The 19,527-nt window shown below is 54.9% G+C and overlaps 1 protein-coding gene across 1 annotated transcript in view; it reads right to left on the bottom strand.

Moving 5' to 3' along the window:
* The window catches only part of LOC120916143 (zinc finger and BTB domain-containing protein 17-like), a 19,957-nt gene extending 945 nt beyond the window's left edge, over positions 1-19,012 (bottom strand). Inside the window, exons 1-6 of the mRNA XM_040326961.1 lie at positions 18,810-19,012; positions 17,047-17,253; positions 14,256-14,447; positions 6,608-6,727; positions 4,430-4,519; positions 13-247 (exon numbers count right to left, since the gene is read on the bottom strand). Coding sequence (XP_040182895.1) covers positions 13-247; positions 4,430-4,519; positions 6,608-6,727; positions 14,256-14,447; positions 17,047-17,253; positions 18,810-18,840 — 875 coding nt within the window. The 5' untranslated portion in view covers positions 18,841-19,012. The remainder of the gene's footprint in view (positions 1-12; positions 248-4,429; positions 4,520-6,607; positions 6,728-14,255; positions 14,448-17,046; positions 17,254-18,809) is intronic.
* Positions 19,013-19,527: the final 515 nt, after the last annotated feature.

The following is a 19,527-nucleotide window of genomic DNA, read 5'->3' as shown; positions in this document are numbered from 1 at the left end:
TCCTCCTCAGGCTTAATGGTCAGTCCAGACTCCTGGCTGCCCTCCAGGTGGGGGACGCCCATCTCTGGGCTGGTGTGCTCTGCGACGGGCTCCGGCGGAAGCTTCTCTTGTGTCTGCCCCTGCGGGGTCTCCTGCTCTTTGGTTTCCGATTCGCTCGCTGTTGTACTGTCGTTCTTCTCCTGGACAGGCCACGCCTCCTGCGTCATCAAATCGTCACCAATCCCGACATTTGTTTGTCTGTTGACTCCTACAACAGAAGGAAATCAGTTATAGCGTGCATATATCCATGCAAGTGTTCCTGGGACATGTAGTCCTGATGCAGCAATTGTGTTTGCACCCCTACCAGAGGTTCAGGGGGGACAAAACCTGAGGGGAATTTTATTTATCCAGACATAGAGTGGGCGGAGGAAACCATGCATTCATCTAAGGATCGCCAGTTCCTAAATGTTAGGAAAAAACAATCTCAGGGAAACTGCTTTAGGAAACAGCGATCACAGGACAATTGGTTTATGAAACAGCGATCACAGGGCAATTGCTTTAGGAAACAGCGATCACAGGACAATTGCTTTAGGAAACAGCGATCACAGGACAATTGCTTTAGGAAACAGCGATCACAGGACAATTGCTTTAGGAAACAGCGATCACAGGACAATTGCTTTAGGAAACAGCGATCACAGGGCAATTGCTTTAGGAAACAGCGATCATGGGTCAATTGGTTTAGGAAACAGCGATCACAGGGCAATTGCTTTAGGAAACAGCGATCACAGGGCAATTGCTTTAGGAAACAGCGATCACAGGGCAATTGCTTTAGGAAACAGCGATCACAGGGCAATTGCTTTAGGAAACAGCAATCACAGGGCAATTGCTTTAGGAAACAGCAATCACAGGGCAATTGCTTTAGGAAACAGCGATCACAGGGCAATTGCTTTAGGAAACAGCGATCACAGGGCAATTGGTTTAGGAAACAGCGATCACAGGGCAATTGGTTTAGGAAACAGCAATCACAGGGCAATTGGTTTAGGAAACAGCGATCACAGGGCAATTGGTTTAGGAAACAGCGATCACAGGGCAATTGGTTTAGGAAACAGCGATCACAGGGCAATTGGTTTAGGAAACAGCAATCACAGGGCAATTGCTTTAGGAAACAGCGATCACAGGGCAATTGCTTTAGGAAACAGCGATCACAGGGCAATTGGTTTAGGAAACAGCGATCACAGGGCAATTGGTTTAGGAAACAGCGATCACAGGGCAATTGGCTTCAGTATAAAAAAAAAAATCACACAAATAGGAAATATGAGGGGAACACAAAGACACTGAATTTCTAAAGAGCGACTTCCCTAAACTACGATCCTCACTAGAAGATATAAATTGGGATAAAATCTCAGAAACAAAGAACGGAGGAGAGACGGGTTCACTTTAAGAGAATATTAAAAAAGGGCATCAGCCAATGGACTTGTGTCTCTTTTCAACCTCACCTACTATGTAACTAGGGGAGGTACAATGTAACTAGGGGAGATACTATGTAACTAGGGGAGATACAATGTAACTAGGGGAGATACAATGTAACTAGGGGAGATACAATGTAACTAGGGGAGATACAATGTAACTAGGGGAGATACTATGTAACTGGGGGAGATACTATGTAACTAGGGGAGATGTAACTAGGGGAGGTACAATGTAACTAGGGGAGGTACAATGTAACTAGGGGAGGTACAATGTAACTAGGGGAGATACTATGTAACTAGGGGAGATACTATGTAACTAGGGGAGATGTAACTAGGGGAGATACTATGTAACTAGGGGAGATACTATGTAACTAGGGGAGATACAAGGTAACTAGGGGAGATACAAGGTAACTAGGGGAGATACAATGTAACTAGGGGAGATACTATGTAACTAGGGGAGATGTAACTAGGGGAGGTACAATGTAACTAGGGGAGATACAATGTAACTAGGGGAGATACTATGTAACTAGGGGAGATACAATGTAACTAGGGGAGATACAATGTAACTAGGGGAGATACAATGTAACTAGGGGAGATACAATGTAACTAGGGGAGATACAATGTAACTAGGGGAGATACAATGTAACTAGGGGAGATACAATGTAACTAGGGGAGATACAATGTAACTAGGGGAGATACAATGTAACTAGGGGAGATACAATGTAACTAGGGGAGATACAATGTAACTAGGGGAGATACAATGTAACTAGGGGAGATACAATGTAACTAGGGGAGATACAATGTAACTAGGGGAGGTACAATGTAACTAGGGGAGATACAATGTAACTAGGGGAGATACAATGTAACTAGGGGAGATACTATGTAACTAGGGGAGATACTATGTAACTAGGGGAGATACTATGTAACTAGGGGATATACTATGTAACTAGGGGAGATACAATGTAACTAGGGGAGATACAATGTAACTAGGGGAGGTACTATGTAACTAGGGGAGATACTATGTAACTAGGGGAGATACTATGTAACTAGGGGAGATACAATGTAACTAGGGGAGATACTATGTAACTAGGGGAGATACTATGTAACTAGGGGAGATACTATGTAACTAGGGGAGATACTATGTAACTAGGGGAGATACTATGTAACTAGGGGAGATACTATGTAACTAGGGGAGATGTAACTAGGGGAGATACTATGTAACTAGGGGAGATACTATGTAACTAGGGGAGATACTATGTAACTAGGGGAGATACTATGTAACTAGGGGAGATACTATGTAACTAGGGGAGATACAAGGTAACTAGGGGAGATACTATGTAACTGGGGGAGATACTATGTAACTAGGGGAGATGTAACTAGGGGAGGTACAATGTAACTAGGGGAGGTACAATGTAACTAGGGGAGGTACAATGTAACTAGGGGAGATACTATGTAACTAGGGGAGATACTATGTAACTAGGGGAGATGTAACTAGGGGAGATACTATGTAACTAGGGGAGATACTATGTAACTAGGGGAGATACAAGGTAACTAGGGGAGATACAAGGTAACTAGGGGAGATACAATGTAACTAGGGGAGATACTATGTAACTAGGGGAGATGTAACTAGGGGAGGTACAATGTAACTAGGGGAGGTACAATGTAACTAGGGGAGATACTATGTAACTAGGGGAGATACTATGTAACTAGGGGAGATACTATGTAACTAGGGGAGATACTATGTAACTAGGGGAGATACTATGTAACTAGGGGAGATACAATGTAACTAGGGGAGATACAATGTAACTAGGGGAGATACTATGTAACTAGGGGAGATGTAACTAGGGGAGATACTATGTAACTAGGGGAGATACAATGTAACTAGGGGAGATACTATGTAACTAGGGGAGATACTATGTAACTAGGGGAGATACTATGTAATTAGGGGAGATACTATGTAACTAGGGGAGATACTATGTAACTAGGGGAGATACTATGTAACTAGGGGAGATACAATGTAACTAGGGGAGATGTAACTAGGGGAGATACTATGTAACTAGGGGAGATACAATGTAACTAGGGGAGATACTATGTAACTAGGGGAGATACTATGTAACTAGGGGAGATACTATGTAACTAGGGGAGATACTATGTAACTAGGGGAGATACTATGTAACTAGGGGAGATACTATGTAACTAGGGGAGATACTATGTAACTAGGGGAGATACTATGTAACTAGGGGAGATACTATGTAACTAGGGGAGGTACAATGTAACTAGGGGAGATACTATGTAACTAGGGGAGATGCTACGTAACTAGGGGAGATACAATGTAACTAGGGGAGATACAATGTAACTAGGGGAGATACAATGTAACTAGGGGAGATACAATGTAACTAGGGGAGATACAATGTAACTAGGGGAGATACAATGTAACTAGGGGAGGTACAATGTAACTAGGGGAGGTACAATGTAACTAGGGGAGATACTATGTAACTAGGGGAGATACTATGTAACTAGGGGAGATACTATGTAACTAGGGGAGATACTATGTAACTAGGGGAGATACAATGTAACTAGGGGAGATACAATGTAACTAGGGGAGATACTATGTAACTAGGGGAGATACTATGTAACTAGGGGAGATACTATGTAACTAGGGGAGATACTATGTAACTAGGGGAGATACTATGTAACTAGGGGAGATACTATGTAACTAGGGGAGGTACTATGTAACTAGGGGAGGTACAATGTAACTAGGGGAGGTACAATTTAACTAGGGGAGGTACTATGTAACTAGGGGAGATACAATGTAACTAGGGGAGATACAATGTAACTAGGGGAGATACAATGTAACTATGCAATTATGAGGAAACATAGGAACAAACATTGTCAGCGTTACATAAATAATAATAAATACATTTACAGATCGCACTTTTATTGGCGGATTTACGACACAAATTGTTTGCGAGTCACACACTCACCCCCTTCTGCAGACACCATGCCCTCCTCCTGAGGCACGCGGGGCGCCGCCCCTTCCTCTGCCTGGGTGCCCTGACTCCCTCCGACATCCCCTGCCAGACAATACAGAGAGGACAGACATCGATCAGTCGCTGGATTCCATCCGACATTTACAGTGAAAGGAAAAAAAAAAATTGTATTTGATCGGCGGCGGATTTTCTGACAAAGAAACGATCGGTCTCTAGAATTTTATTGGTCGGTTTATTATAACAGGGAGAGAATAACAACAACAGAAATATCCAGAAAAACACATTTCATAAAACTTATAAATTGATTTGCATTTTAACCACTTGCTTACTGGGCACATAAACCCCCTTCGTTCCCAGGCGAAATCTCAGCTTTAGGCACTGCGTCGCTTTAACTGACAATTGCGCGGTCGTGCGACGTGGCTCCCAAACAAAATTGGCGTCCTTTTTTCCCCACAAATAGAGCTTTCTTTTGGTGGTATTTGATCACCTCTGCGGTTTTTATTTTTTGCGCTATAAACAAAAAAAGAGCAACAATTTAAAAAAAATATATATTTTTTTTACTTGTTGCTATAATAAATATCCCAATTTTTTTTTTAAAAAACTTTTTTTTTTCTCAGTTAAGGCCGATACGTATTTTTCGACGTATTTTTGTAAAAAAAAAAAAAAAAATCGCAATAAGCGACTGGTTTGTGCAAAAGTTATAGCGCCTACAAAATGGGGAACAGAATTATGATTTTTTTATTATTTTTTTTTTTACTAGTAATGGCGGCGATCTGCGATTTTTATTGGGACTGGGATATTGCGGCGGACGTATCGGACACTTTTGACACAAATTTGGCGCCATTCACATTTATACAGCGATCAGTGCTATAAAAATGCACGAATTACTGTATAAATGTGACTGGCAGTGAAGGGGTTAACACTAGGGGGTGAGGAAGGGGTTAACTGTGTGGGGGGAAGGGGGGTGACTGGGGGAGGGGACCGATGGTGTGTCCCTATGTACAAGAGACACAGATCGGTCTCCTCTCCTCTGACAGGACGTGGAGCTCTGTGTTTACACCCCATCATTACACACAGAGCTCCACGTCCCTGCTGTCACCTGCCGTGTCACCGACGATCGCGTGTACCCGGCGGACATCGCGGCCGCCAGGTACACGCATCGGGTCTTCGGCGATGCGTCGGGACAGTTTTTACCCGCCGCGCGCCACCCAGTGGCGCGCGCGGGTAATGCACATAAAAGGCCGTTTTTAAACGGCCACTTGGCACTTGAGAGCCGCGCTGCGGACGTATTTCGTCTATAGCGCGGATCTCAAGTGGTTAAAGAGTGAAATAAGTATGTGAACCCCGACCAATCAGATTTCTGGCTCCCAGGTGTCTATACAGGTAAAGAGCTGAGATTAGGAGAACTCTAAAGGTAGTGCTCCTAATCTCAGCTTGTTACCTGTACCTCTTTGCATGGGGGTGCTCCCCCCGTCAGGACAGGGCCCCCTCTGTGCATGGGGGGTGCTCCCCCCGTCAGGACAGGGCCCCCTCTGTGCATGGGGGGTGCTCCCCCGGTCAGTGCAGGCCCCTCTGTGCATGGGGGGTGCTCCCCTGTCAGTGCAGGCCCCTCTGTGCATAGGGGGTGCTCCCCTGTCAGTGCAGGCCCCTCTGTGCATGGGGGGTGCTCCCCCTGTCAGTGCAGGCCCCTCTGTGCATGGGGGTGCTCCCCCGTCAGGACAGGCCCCTCTGTGCATGGGGGTGCTCCCCCGTCAGGACAGGCCCCTCTGTGCATGGGGGTGCTCCCCCGTCAGGACAGGCCCCTCTGTGCATGGGGGTGCTCCCCTGTCAGTGCAGGCCCCCTCTTTGCATGGGGGTGCTCCCCCCGTCAGGACAGGGCCCCCTCTGTGCATGGGGGGTGCTCCCCCCGTCAGGACAGGCCCCTCTGGGCACGGGGGTGCTCCCCTGTCAGTGCAGGCCCCTCTGTGCACGGGGGTGCTCCCCTGTCAGAGCAGGGTGCTCCCCCGTCTATCAGAATTCCAACACTGGGACAACTGATGGCCAGCGCAGACACAGGACCATGGGAGGACCATGGGAGAACCAGTCCGCCCTCCCCCCTCCCCCAGGGGCAGATGTATATCCCAATGTGCGGAACAAACTCTGCTGAGCCCCCTGCTGGGGTGTAACACTCACCCTCCTCACTGGCTCCATCGCCATCCGAATACACAGACTGCCCGGCACCACTGGACTCCATAACAGTCTCTCCCCCCACAGCTGGAGCGGGGTACTCTCCTTCCGGCTGGGTGACTTCTGCTGGACAGACAGACAAACACCGTGTTATATTTCCACAATGCACTGATAACAAACACAGAGACTGTATATGGGTGAGAGGAGCCCCGGAGCCGGGAATGGCCGCCCTCCTCTGTGGTATTATATGGGGGAGAGGAGCTCCGGAGCCGGGAATGGCCGCTCTCCTCTGTGGGTATTATATGGGGAAGAGGAGCTCCGGAGCCGGGAATGGCCGCCCTCCTCTGTGGGTATTATATGAGGGAGAGGAGCTCCGGAGCCGGGAATGGCCGCCCTCCTCTGTGGATATTATATGGGGGAGAGGAGCTCCGGAGCCGGGAATGGCCGCCCTCCTCTGTGGGTATTATATGAGGAGCCCCGGAGCCGGGAATGGCCGCCCTCCTCTGTGGTATTATATGGGGGAGAGGAGCTCCGGAGCCGGGAATGGCCGCCCTCCTCTGTGGGTATCACATGGGTGAGAGGAGCCCCGGAGCCGGGAATGGCCGCCCTCCTCTGTGGGTATCACACGGGTGAGAGGAGCCCCGGAGCCGGGAATGGCCGCCCTCCTCTGTGGGTATTATATGGGTGAGAGGAGCCCCGGAGCCGGGAATGGCCGCCCTCCTCTGTGGTATTATATGGGGGAGAGGAACCCCGGAGCCGGGAATGGCCGCCCTCCTCTGTGGGTATTATATGGGTGAGAGGAGCCCCGGAGCCGGGAATGGCCGCCCTCCTCTGTGGTATTATATGGGTGAGAGGAGCCCCAGACCCGGGAATGGCCGCCCTCCTCTGTGTGTATTATATGGGTGAGAGGAGCCCCGGAGCCGGGAATGGCCGCCCTCCTCTGTGGGTATTATATGGGGGAGAGGAGCCCCGGAGCCGGGAATGGCCGCCCTCCTCTGTGGGTATTATATGGGTGAGAGGAGCCCCGGAGCCGGGAATGGCCGCCCTCCTCTGTGGTATTATATGGGTGAGAGGAGCCCCAGACCCGGGAATGGCCGCCCTCCTCTGTGTGTATTATATGGGTGAGAGGAGCTCCGGAGCCGGGAATGGCCGCCCTCCTCTGTGGGTATTATATGGGGGAGAGGAGCCCCGGAGCCGGGAATGGCCGCCCTCCTCTGTGGGTATTATATGGGGGAGAGGAGCCCTGGAGCCGGGAATGGCCGCCCTCCTCTGTGGGTATTATATGGAGGGAGAGGAGCCCCGGAGCCGGGAATGGCCGCCCTCCTCTGTGGGTATTATATGGGTGAGAGGAGCTCCGGAGCCGGGAATGGCCGCCCTCCTCTGTGGGTATTATATGGGAGAGAGGAGCCCGGAGCCGGGAATGGCCGCCCTCCTCTGTGGGTATCACATGGGTGAGAGGAGCCCCGGAGCCGGGAATGGCCGCCCTCCTCTGTGGGTATCACATGGGTGAGAGGAGCCCCGGAGCCGGGAATGGCCGCCCTCCTCTGTGGGTATTATATGGGTGAGAGGAGCCCCGGAGCCGGGAATGGCCGCCCTCCTCTGTGGTATTATATGGGGGAGAGGAACCCCGGAGCCGGGAATGGCCGCCCTCGTCTGTGGGTATTATATGGAGGGAGAGGAGCCCCGGAGCCGGGAATGGCCGCCCTCCTCTGTGGGTATTATATGGGAGAGAGGAGCCCGGAGCCGGGAATGGCCGCCCTCCTCTGTGGGTATTATATGGGAGAGAGGAGCCCGGAGTCAGGAATGGCCGCCCTCCTCTGTGGGTATTATATGGGGGAGAGGAGCTCCGGAGCCGGGAATGGCCGCCCTCCTCTGTGGTATTATATGGGGGGAGGAGCCCCGGAGCCGGGAATGGCCACCCTCCTCTGTGGGTATTATATGGGGGAGAGGAGCCCCCGGAGCCGGGAATGGCCGCCCTCCTCTGTGGGTATTATATGAGGAGCCCCGGAGCCGGGAATGGCCGCCCTCCTCTGTGGGTATTATATGGGGGAGAGGAGCCCCGGAGCCGGGAATGGCCGCCCTCCTCTGTGGTATTATATGGGGGAGAGGAGCTCCGGAGCCGGGAATGGCCGCCCTCCTCTGTGGGTATTATATGGGGGAGAGGAGCTCCGGAGCCGGGAATGGCCGCCCTCCTCTGTGGGTATTATATGGGGGAGAGGAGCCCCGGAGCCGGGAATGGCCCCCCTCCTCTGTGGGTATTATATGAGGAGCCCCGGAGCCGGGAATGGCCGCCCTCCTCTGTGGGTATTATATGGGGGAGAGGAGCCACGGAGCCGGGAATGGCCGCCCTCCTCTGTGGGTATTATATGAGGAGCCCCGGAGCCGGGAATGGCCGCCCTCCTCTGTGGGTATTATATGGGGGAGAGGAGCCCCGGAGCCGGGAATGGCCGCCCTCCTCTGTGGTATTATATGGGGGAGAGGAGCTCCGGAGCCGGGAATGGCCGCCCTCCTCTGTGGGTATTATATGGGGGAGAGGAGCTCCGGAGCCGGGAATGGCCGCCCTCCTCTGTGGGTATTATATGGGGGGAGAGGAGCTCCGGAGCCGGGAATGGCCGCCCTCCTCTGTGGGTATTATATGGGTGAGAGGAGCCCCGGAGCCGGGAATGGCCGCCCTCCTCTGTGGTATTATATGGGGGAGAGGAACCCCGGAGCCGGGAATGGCCGCCCTCCTCTGTGGGTATTATATGGAGGGAGAGGAGCTCCAGAGCCGGGAATGGCCGCCCTCCTCTGTGGGTATTATATGGGGGAGAGGAGCTCCGGAGCCGGGAATGGCCGCCCTCCTCTGTGGGTATTATATGGGAGAGAGGAGCCCGGAGCCGGGAATGGCCGCCCTCCTCTGTGGGTATCACATGGGTGAGAGGAGCCCCGGAGCCGGGAATGGCCGCCCTCCTCTGTGGGTATCACATGGGTGAGAGGAGCCCCGGAGCCGGGAATGGCCGCCCTCCTCTGTGGGTATTATATGGGTGAGAGGAGCCCCGGAGCCGGGAATGGCCGCCCTCCTCTGTGGGTATTATATGGGAGAGAGGAGCCCGGAGCCGGGAATGGCCGCCCTCCTCTGTGGGTATTATATGGGAGAGAGGAGCCCGGAGTCGGGAATGGCCGCCCTCCTCTGTGGGTATTATATGGGGGAGAGGAGCCCCGGAGCCGGGAATGGCCGCCCTCCTCTGTGGTATTATATGGGTGAGAGGAGCTCCGGAGCCAGGAATGGCCGCCCTCCTCTGTGGGTATTATATGGGGGAGAGGGGCCCCGGAGCCGGGAATGGCCGCCCTCCTCTGTGGTATTATATGGGTGAGAGGAGCTCCGGAGCCGGGAATAGCCACCCTCCTCTGTGGGTATTATATGGGTGAGAGGAGCCCCGGAGCCGGGAATGGCCGCCCTCCTCTGTGGTATTATATGGGGGAGAGGAACCCCGGAGCCGGGAATGGCCGCCCTCCTCTGTGGGTATTATATGGAGGGAGAGGAGCTCCAGAGCCGGGAATGGCCGCCCTCCTCTGTGGGTATTATATGGGGGAGAGGAGCTCCGGAGCCGGGAATGGCCGCCCTCCTCTGTGGGTATTATATGGGGGAGAGGAGCCCGGAGCCGGGAATGGCCGCCCTCCTCTGTGGGTATCACATGGGTGAGAGGAGCCCCCGAGCCGGGAATGGCCGCCCTCCTCTGTGGGTATCACATGGGTGAGAGGAGCCCCGGAGCCGGGAATGGCCGCCCTCCTCTGTGGGTATTATATGGGTGAGAGGAGCCCCGGAGCCGGGAATGGCCGCCCTCCTCTGTGGTATTATATGGGGGAGAGGAACCCCGGAGCCGGGAATGGCCGCCCTCCTCTGTGGGTATTATATGGGAGAGAGGAGCCCGGAGCCGGGAATGGCCGCCCTCCTCTGTGGGTATTATATGGGAGAGAGGAGCCCGGAGTCGGGAATGGCCGCCCTCCTCTGTGGGTATTATATGGGGGAGAGGAGCCCCGGAGCCGGGAATGGCCGCCCTCCTCTGTGGGTATTATATGGAGGGAGAGGAGCCCCGGAGCCGGGAATGGCCGCCCTCCTCTGTGGGTATCACACGGGCGAGAGGAGCCCCGGAGCCGGGAATGGCCGCCCTCCTCTGTGGTATTATATGGAGGGAGAGGAGCCCCGGAGCCGGGAATGGCCGCCCTCCTCTGTGGGTATTATATGGGAGAGAGGAGCCCCGGAGCCGGGAATGGCCACCCTCCTCTGTGGTATTATATGGGGGAGAGGAGCCCCGGAGCCGGGAATGGCCGCCCTCCTCTGTGGTATTATATGGGTGAGAGGAGCCCCGGAGCCAGGAATGGCCGCCCTCCTCTGTGTGTATTATATGGGTGAGAGGAGCTCCGGAGCCGGGAATGGCCGCCCTCCTCTGTGGTATTATATGGGTGAGAGGAGCCCCGGAGCCAGGAATGGCCGCCCTCCTCTGTGTGTATTATATGGGTGAGAGGAGCCCCGGAGCCAGGAATGGCCGCCCTCCTCTGTGGTATTATATGGGTGAGAGGAGCTCCGGAGCCGGGAATGGCCACCCTCCTCTGTGGTATTATATGGGTGAGAGGAGCTCCGGAGCCGGGAATGGCCGCCCTCCTCTGTGGGTATTATATGGGGGAGAGGAGCCCCGGAGCCGGGAATGGCCGCCCTCCTCTGTGGTATTATATGGGGGAGAGGAGCCCCGGAGCCGGGAATGGCCCCCCTCCTCTGTGGGTATTATATGGGGGAGAGGAGCCCTGGAGCCGGGAATGGCCGCCCTCCTCTGTGGGTATTATATGGGGGAGAGGAGCCCCGGAGCCGGGAATGGCCGCCCTCCTCTGTGTGTATTATATGAGGGGAGATGAGCCCCGGAGCCGGGAATGGCCGCCCTCCTCTGTGGGTATTATATGGGGGAGAGGAGCCCCGGAGCCGGGAATGGCCGCCCTCCTCTGTGTGTATTATATGAGGGGAGAGGAGCCCCGGAGCCGGGAATGGCCGCCCTCCTCTGTGTGTATTATATGAGGGGAGATGAGCCCCGGAGCCGGGAATGGCCGCCCTCCTCTGTGGGTATTATATGGGGGAGAGGAGCCCCGGAGCCGGGAATGGCCGCCCTCCTCTGTGGGTATTATATGGGGGAGAGGAGCCCCGGAGCCGGGAATGGCCGCCCTCCTCTGTGGGTATTATATGGGGGCGAGGAGCCCCGGAGCCGGGAATGGCCGCCCTCCTCTGTGGTATTATATGGGGGAGAGGAGCACTGGAGCCGGGAATGGCCGCCCTCCTCTGTGGTATTATATGGGGGAGAGGAGCCCCGGAGCCGGGAATGGCCGCCCTCCTCTGTGGTATTATATGGGGGAGAGGAGCCCCGGAGCTGGGAATGGCCGCCCTCCTCTGTGGGTATTATATGGGTGAGAGGAGCACCGGAGCCGGGAATGGCCGCCCTCCTCTGTGGGTATTATATGGGGGAGAGGAGCTCCGGAGCCGGGAATGGCCGCCCTCCTCTGTGGGTATTATATGGGGGAGAGGAGCCCCGGAGGAGAGGAGCCCCGGAGCCAGGAATGGCCGCCCTCCTCTGTGGGTATTATATGGGGGAGAGGAGCCCCGGGGCCGGGAATGGCCACCCTCCTCTGTGGGTATTATATGGGGGAGAGGAGCCCCGGAGCCGGGAATGGCCGCCCTCCTCTGTGGGTATTATATGGGGGAGAGGAGCTCCGGAGCCAGGAATGGCCGCCCTCCTCTGTGGGTATTATATGGGGGAGAGGGGCCCCGGAGCCGGGAATGGCCGCCCTCCTCTGTGGTATTATATGGGAGAGAGGAGCTCCGGAGCCGGGAATGGCCGCCCTCTTCTGTGGTATTATATGGGTGAGAGGAGCCCCGGAGCCGGGAATGGCCGCCCTCCTCTGTGGGTATTATATGGGTGAGAGGAGCCCCGGAGCCGGGAATGGCCGCCCTCCTCTGTGTGTATTATATGAGGGGAGAGGAGCCCCGGAGCCGGGAATGGCCGCCCTCCTCTGTGTGTATTATATGAGGGGAGATGAGCCCCGGAGCCGGGAATGGCCGCCCTCCTCTGTGGGTATTATATGGGGGAGAGGAGCCCCGGAGCAGGGAATGGCCGCCCTCCTCTGTGGGTATTATATGGGGGAGAGGAGCCCCGGAGCCGGGAATGGCCGCCCTCCTCTGTGGGTATTATATGGGGGAGAGGAGCCCCGGAGCCGGGAATGGCCGCCCTCCTCTGTGGTATTATATGGGGGAGAGGAGCACTGGAGCCGGGAATGGCCGCCCTCCTCTGTGGTATTATATGGGGGAGAGGAGCCCCGGAGCCGGGAATGGCCGCCCTCCTCTGTGGTATTATATGGGGGAGAGGAGCCCCGGAGCTGGGAATGGCCGCCCTCCTCTGTGGGTATTATATGGGTGAGAGGAGCCCCGGAGCCGGGAATGGCCGCCCTCCTCTGTGGGTATTATATGGGGGAGAGGAGCCCCGGAGCCGGGAATGGCCGCCCTCCTCTGTGGGTATTATATGGGTGAGAGGAGCCCCGGAGGAGAGGAGCCCCGGAGCCAGGAATGGCCGCCCTCCTCTGTGGGTATTATATGGGGGAGAGGAGCCCCGGAGCCGGGAATGGCCACCCTCCTCTGTGGGTATTATATGGGGGAGAGGAGCCCCGGAGCCGGGAATGGCCGCCCTCCTCTGTGGGTATTATATGGGGGAGAGGAGCCCCGGAGCCAGGAATGGCCGCCCTCCTCTGTGGGTATTATATGGGGGAGAGGGGCCCCGGAGCCGGGAATGGCCGCCCTCCTCTGTGGTATTATATGGGAGAGAGGAGCTCCGGAGCCGGGAATGGCCGCCCTCTTCTGTGGTATTATATGGGTGAGAGGAGCCCCGGAGCCGGGAATGGCCGCCCTCCTCTGTGGGTATTATATGGGTGAGAGGAGCCCCGGAGCCGGGAATGGCCGCCCTCCTCTGTGGGTATTATATGGGTGAGAGGAGCCCCGGAGCCGGGAATGGCCGCCCTCCTCTGTGGGTATTATATGGGAGAGAGGAGCCCGGAGCCAGGAATGGCCGCCCTCCTCTGTGGGTATTATATGGGTGAGAGGAGCCCCGGAGCCGGGAATGGCCGCCCTCCTCTGTGGGTATCACATGGGTGAGAGGAGCCCCAGGCCACCCTCTGCTGTGGGTACTATATGGGGGGGGGGGGGAGGAGCCCCAGGCCACCCTCTGCTGTGGGTACTATATGGGGGGGGGGGGGGAGGAGCCCCAGGCCACCCTCTGCTGTGGGTACTATATGGGGGGGGGGGAGGAGCCCCAGGCCACCCTCTGCTGTGGGTACTATATGGGGGGGGGGGGGAGGAGCCCCAGGCCACCCTCTGCTGTGGGTACTATATGGGGGGGGGGGGGGGAGCCCCAGGCCACCCTCTGCTGTGGGTACTATATGGGGGGGGGGGGGGGAGGAGCCCCAGGCCACCCTCTGCTGTGGGTACTATATGGGGGGGGGGGAGGAGCCCCAGGCCACCCTCTGCTGTGGGTACTATATGGGGGGGGGGGAGGAGCCCCAGGCCACCCTCTGCTGTGGGTCCCCATTATCTAAACACATGGGACTCGTACAGGACAAGCAACCTACAATATTAGTACAGTACCTTGCGGAGAGGAGAGCGCCTCCAGGCTGTGGGTCGCCGGTACTGCGCCAATACTAAGAGATTTCAGGGCTGTGCAGGCGTTGACGATTTCTTGCATCTGCAGGAAGCCGGCCACCACCAGGACGTCCTCCACATTCTCCCGGGTCAGGTGGAGTCGGGCCGTGTACATGAACTCCAGAACCTGGCCCAGTCCTGGCAAAGACAAGGGGGTGAGAGTCAGCGGGAGAAAAGACCGACAAAGGGGACCGCATGGGGAGGGGGGGGGACCACACAAAGACTGATCGCAGGAGTTTGTTTTTGGTCACAAAGTGTCACATAATTGTGAAGTGGAAGGAAAACGATACAAATAAATATATGAAAAGGGGGAGGGGCATTTGTATGGCGCCCCCCGGAGTCAATACTTTGTAGAACCCCCTTTCTCTCCAAGTCTTTTTGGGGGTGTCTCTACCAGCTTTGCACATCTAGAGAGGGACATTTCTCCTCCATTCTTCTTCTCTGTAAAATATCTCTGTCTCTGTCAGATTGGATGGAGAGCGTCTGTGATCAGCAATTTTCAGGTCTTGCCACAGATTCTCAATGGGATTTAGGTCTGGACTGTGACTGGGCCAATCTAACACATGAATAGGCTTTGATCTAAACCATTCCATTGTAGCTCTGGCTGTACTTTAGGGTCGTTGTCCTGCTGGAAGGTGAACCCCCCCCCCCCCCCCCCCGGTCTCAAGTCTTTTCTTCTAAGATTGTCCTGTATTTGTCTCCATCCATCTTCCCATCAACTCTGACCAGCTTCCCTGTCCCTGCTGGAGAAAAGCTTCCCCATCACATGATGCTGCCACCACCATGTTTCACAGTGGGGATGGTGTGTTCAGGGGGATGGGCAGTGTTACTTTCCCCCACACATAGCAATTTGGTGTCATGTGACCAGAGCACCTTCTTCCACATGTTTGCTGTGTCCCCTCCCCCACATGTTTGCTGTGTCTTCTCCCTCACATGTTTGCTGTGTCTTCTCCCTCACATGTTTGCTGTGTCCCCCTCCCCCACATGTTTGCTGTGTCCCCTCCCCCACATGTTTGCCGTGTCCCCTCCCCCACATGTTTGCCGTGTCCCCTCCCCCACATGTTTGCCGTGTCCCCTCCCCCACATGTTTGCCGTGTCCCCTCCCCCACATGTTTGCCGTGTCCCCTCCCCCACATGTTTGCCGTGTCCCCTCCCCCACATGTTTGCCGTGTCCCCTCCCCCACATGTTTGCCGTGTCCCCTCCCCCACATGTTTGCTGTGTCCCCTCCCCCACGTTTGCTGTGTCCCCTCCCCCACGTTTGCTGTGTCCCCTCCCCCACATGTTTGCCGTGGCCCCTCCCCCACATGTTTGCCGTGGCCCCTCCCCCACATGACTTTCTTCCTCCAATGTCTTTCTTCCATAAAGGGCAGATTTGTGGAGAGACCACTAATAGTTGTCCTGTGGACAGATTCTCCCCCCTGAGCTGTGCAGCTCCTGTGCAGCTCCTCCAGAGTTACCATGGGGCCTCTTGTCCGCTTCTCTGATAAATGCTCACCTTGCCCGGCCCGGTCAGTTTAGGGGGACGGCCATGTCTTGGTAGGTCTGCAGTTGTGCCATACTCTTTCCATTTTCCGATGATGGATTGAACAGAAGCTCCGTGAGATCTTCAAAGCTTGGGAGATTTTTTTATAACCAAACCCTGCTTTATACTTCTCCACAACTTTATCCCTGACCTGTCTGGTGTGTTCCTCGGCCTTCGTGATGCTGTTTGTTCTCTAAGGTTCTCTAACAATCCTCTGAGGGCTTCACAGAACAGCTGTATTTATACTGAGATTACATGACACACAGGTGGGCTCTATTTACCAATTAGGTGACTTCTGAAGGCGATTGGTTCCTCTAGATTTTAGTTATCAGAGTAAAGGGGGCGCCATACAAATGCCCCTCCCCCCCACACTTTTCACATATTTATTTGTATCGTTTTCCTTCCACTTCACAATTATGTGACACTTTGTGTCTCTCACAGAAAATCCCAATAAAATGATCGGATAGAACCGGTAGATTTTTTCTGTATCACATGGTGACGATTTCCTGTCTTGAGGACACAACAGGAAGTGAGAGGAAATCCCCTCTTAGGTGAAGACAATGGGGGGGGGAGGGGACAGGTGAAGACAATGGGGGGGGGGGGGGGGAGGGGACAGGTGAAGACAATGGGGGGGGGAGGGGACAGGTGAAGACAATGGGGGGGGGGAGGGGACAGGTGAAGACAATGGGGGGGGGGAGGGGACAGGTGAAGACAATTGGGGGGGACAGGTGAAGACAATGGGGGGGGGAGGGGACAGGTGAAGACAATGGGGGGGGGGAGGGGACAGGGGAAGACAATGGGGGGGGGGGGAGGGGACAGGTGAAGACAATGGGGGGGGGAGGGGACATGTGAAGACAATGGGGGGGGGGGAGGGGACATGTGAAGACAATGGGGGGGGGGGAGGGGACAGGTGAACACAATTGGGGGGGACAGGTGAACACAATGGGGGGGGAGGGGGACAGGTGAACACAATGGGGGGGAGGGGGATAGGTGAACACAATGGGGGGGGGAGGGGATAGGTGAACACAATGGGGGGGGGGGGGGGGGGGGGGATAGGTGAACACAATTGGGGGGGACAGGTGAACACAATTGGGGGGGACAGGTGAACACAATTGGGGGGGACAGGTGAACACAATGGGGGGAGGGGGACAGGTGAACACAATGGGGGGGGGAGGGGACAGGTGAACACAATGGGGGGAGGGGAGGGGACTGACCGGCGGCGTTGCTGATGTCCAGGTGGACGACGTCCTTCTGCTCCAGGAACAACATGCGGAAGTACTGACTGCAGGCCGCCAGCACCGCCTTGTGCGCCTTGAAGTCGATCCCGTCCACCACGAAGGTGCAGTCACACAGGAGGCCCAGCTGACGCTGTTGGTTGAGCTGCTCCAGGACCAGCTGGCTGTGCTGCGGGAAATCCATGGCTGCAAAAGAGACAGAGGGTCAGCTTATGGGACCAGAGCTCCTCCCACTTCCCCACTGACTCCTCCCCCTCCCAGCACAGAGATGGGGAGAAACAGAAAAGGGGTGTAATACAGAGAGGGGGGGGGGTATATAGATGGGGTGTATATAGATGGGGAGGGGGTATATAGATGGGGGTGTAATACAGAGAGAGGGGGGGTATATAGATGGGGGTTAATACAGAGAGGGGGTGTAATACAGAGAGGGGGGGGTATATAGATGGGGGTGTAATACAGAGAGAGGGGGAAGGGGTATATAGATGGGGGTGTAATACAGAGAGAGGGGTATATATAGCGAGAGAGAATTAATAGATGGAGGAGGGTAATAGAGAGAGTGTTATACAGAGGATTTGGGTGCTATAGAAGGGTATATGGGGGTGTTATATACAGGTATGGGGGTGTAATATACAGGTATGGGGGTGGAATGGGGTGTAATAGGGAGGAATGGGGTGTTATATACAGGTATGGGGGTGTAATAGGGAGGAATGGGGTGTTATATACAGGAATGGGGTGTAATATACAGGTATGGGGGTGTAATAGGGAGGAATGGGGTGTAATATACAGGTATGGGGGTGTAATAGGGAGGAATGGGGTGTTATATACAGGAATGGGGTGTAATATACAGGTATGGGGGTGTAATAGGGAGGAATGGGGTGTAATATACAGGTATGGGGGTGTAATAGGGAGGAATGGGGTGTAATATACAGGTATGGGGGTGTAATAGGGAGGAATGGGGTGTAATATACAGGTATGGGGGTGTAATAGGGAGGAATGGGGTGTAATATACAGGCATTGGGGTGTAATTTGCAGGTTCGGGGTGTAATAGGGAGGAATGGGGTGCTATAGACCGGTATGGGGGTTGTAATAGGGAGGAATGGGGTGTAATTTGCAGGTTTGGGGAGGAATGGGGTGCTATATACAGGTATGGGGGTGTATTAGGGAGGAATGGGGTGCTATATACAGGTATGGGGGTGTAATAGGGAGGAATGGGGTGTTATATACAGGTATGGGGGTGTAATAGGGAGGAATGGGGTGTAATATACAGGTATGGGGGTGTAATAGGGAGGAATGGGGTGTAATATACAGGTATGGGGGGTGTAATAGGGAGGAATGGGGTGTAATATACAGGCATTGGGGTGTAATTTGCAGGTTTGGGGTGTATTAGGGAGGAATGGGGTGTAATATACAGGTTTGGGGGTGTAATAGGGAGGAATGGGGTGCAATTTGCAGGTATGGGGGTGTAATAGGGAGGAATGGGGTGCTATAGACCGGTATGGGGGTGTAATAGGGAGGAATGGGGTGTTATATACAGGAATGGGGTGTATTAGGGAGGTTTGGGGTGTATTAGGGAGGAATGGGGTGTATTAGGGAGGTTTGGGGGTGCTATAGAGGGTGTGATGTGGACAGACAGGGTGCAGTACAGAGGAATGGGGCGTAATACGGAGGGTGTACAATATACAGAGTGAAGCAGCAAGCTGTGACGTCACCATGTCCCCCACCGGAAGTACCGGTCCCGGTACCTGCCATCCCGGAGCGGCGGCGGCTCCTCATTCAGCTACAACCGGACAAAGGGCGCCGCCATCTTGGAAGGGGGCGGAAGTCGGAGACGCTGATGACGGTGCGCTTCCTGGTGCGTCACTCGCTGCCGGAGAACGTCATCTGCGCGCTGATCCCGGCTCGGCCATGTTGCTCAGGGGAGTCTGCCCATACCGGGTCTGTGTGGGCCCAGGAGCTAACACTCAGACACCATTAATAAGGGCAGTATAGAGGGGAGTTTTTAGGGGCGTGATAGAGAGGAGGGTGTGTTTAGGGGCGTGGCTTGTTCACCTCATGAGGAGGGAAGTCACACTTCATCAGGGGCCCCATAGATAAACCACCAAGGGCCCAGAACCCCAATCTCTGAGGCAGTTCATAATGTTTTTTTGGAGACATGTCCAGTACCCCATGAATGAAGGAGCACTCCCCCCATATTTCATACTGGTGCCCTCTCTTCCCCAGGTAAGTGCCTCCCACACAGACCTTCAATGTGCCTCCCCCCTCAGTGAGAACCCTATATAGATCCATAGTGAGCCTCCTATATAGTCCCTCAATTACCCTCCTACATAGAGACCCAGCATGCCTCTCATATAGACCCTCAGTGAGCCTCCATTATACCATACCTCCCAACTGTCCCTGATTTCGAGGGACTGTCCCTGATTTGGAGCAATGTCCCTCTGTCCCTCATTCTCCACATTTGTC

Source organism: Rana temporaria, chromosome 10 (assembly GCF_905171775.1).
Source record: "Rana temporaria chromosome 10, aRanTem1.1, whole genome shotgun sequence".
NCBI classification, from domain to species: Eukaryota; Metazoa; Chordata; class Amphibia; order Anura; family Ranidae; genus Rana; species Rana temporaria.
This window is presented reverse-complemented; position numbering and strand designations above follow the sequence as displayed.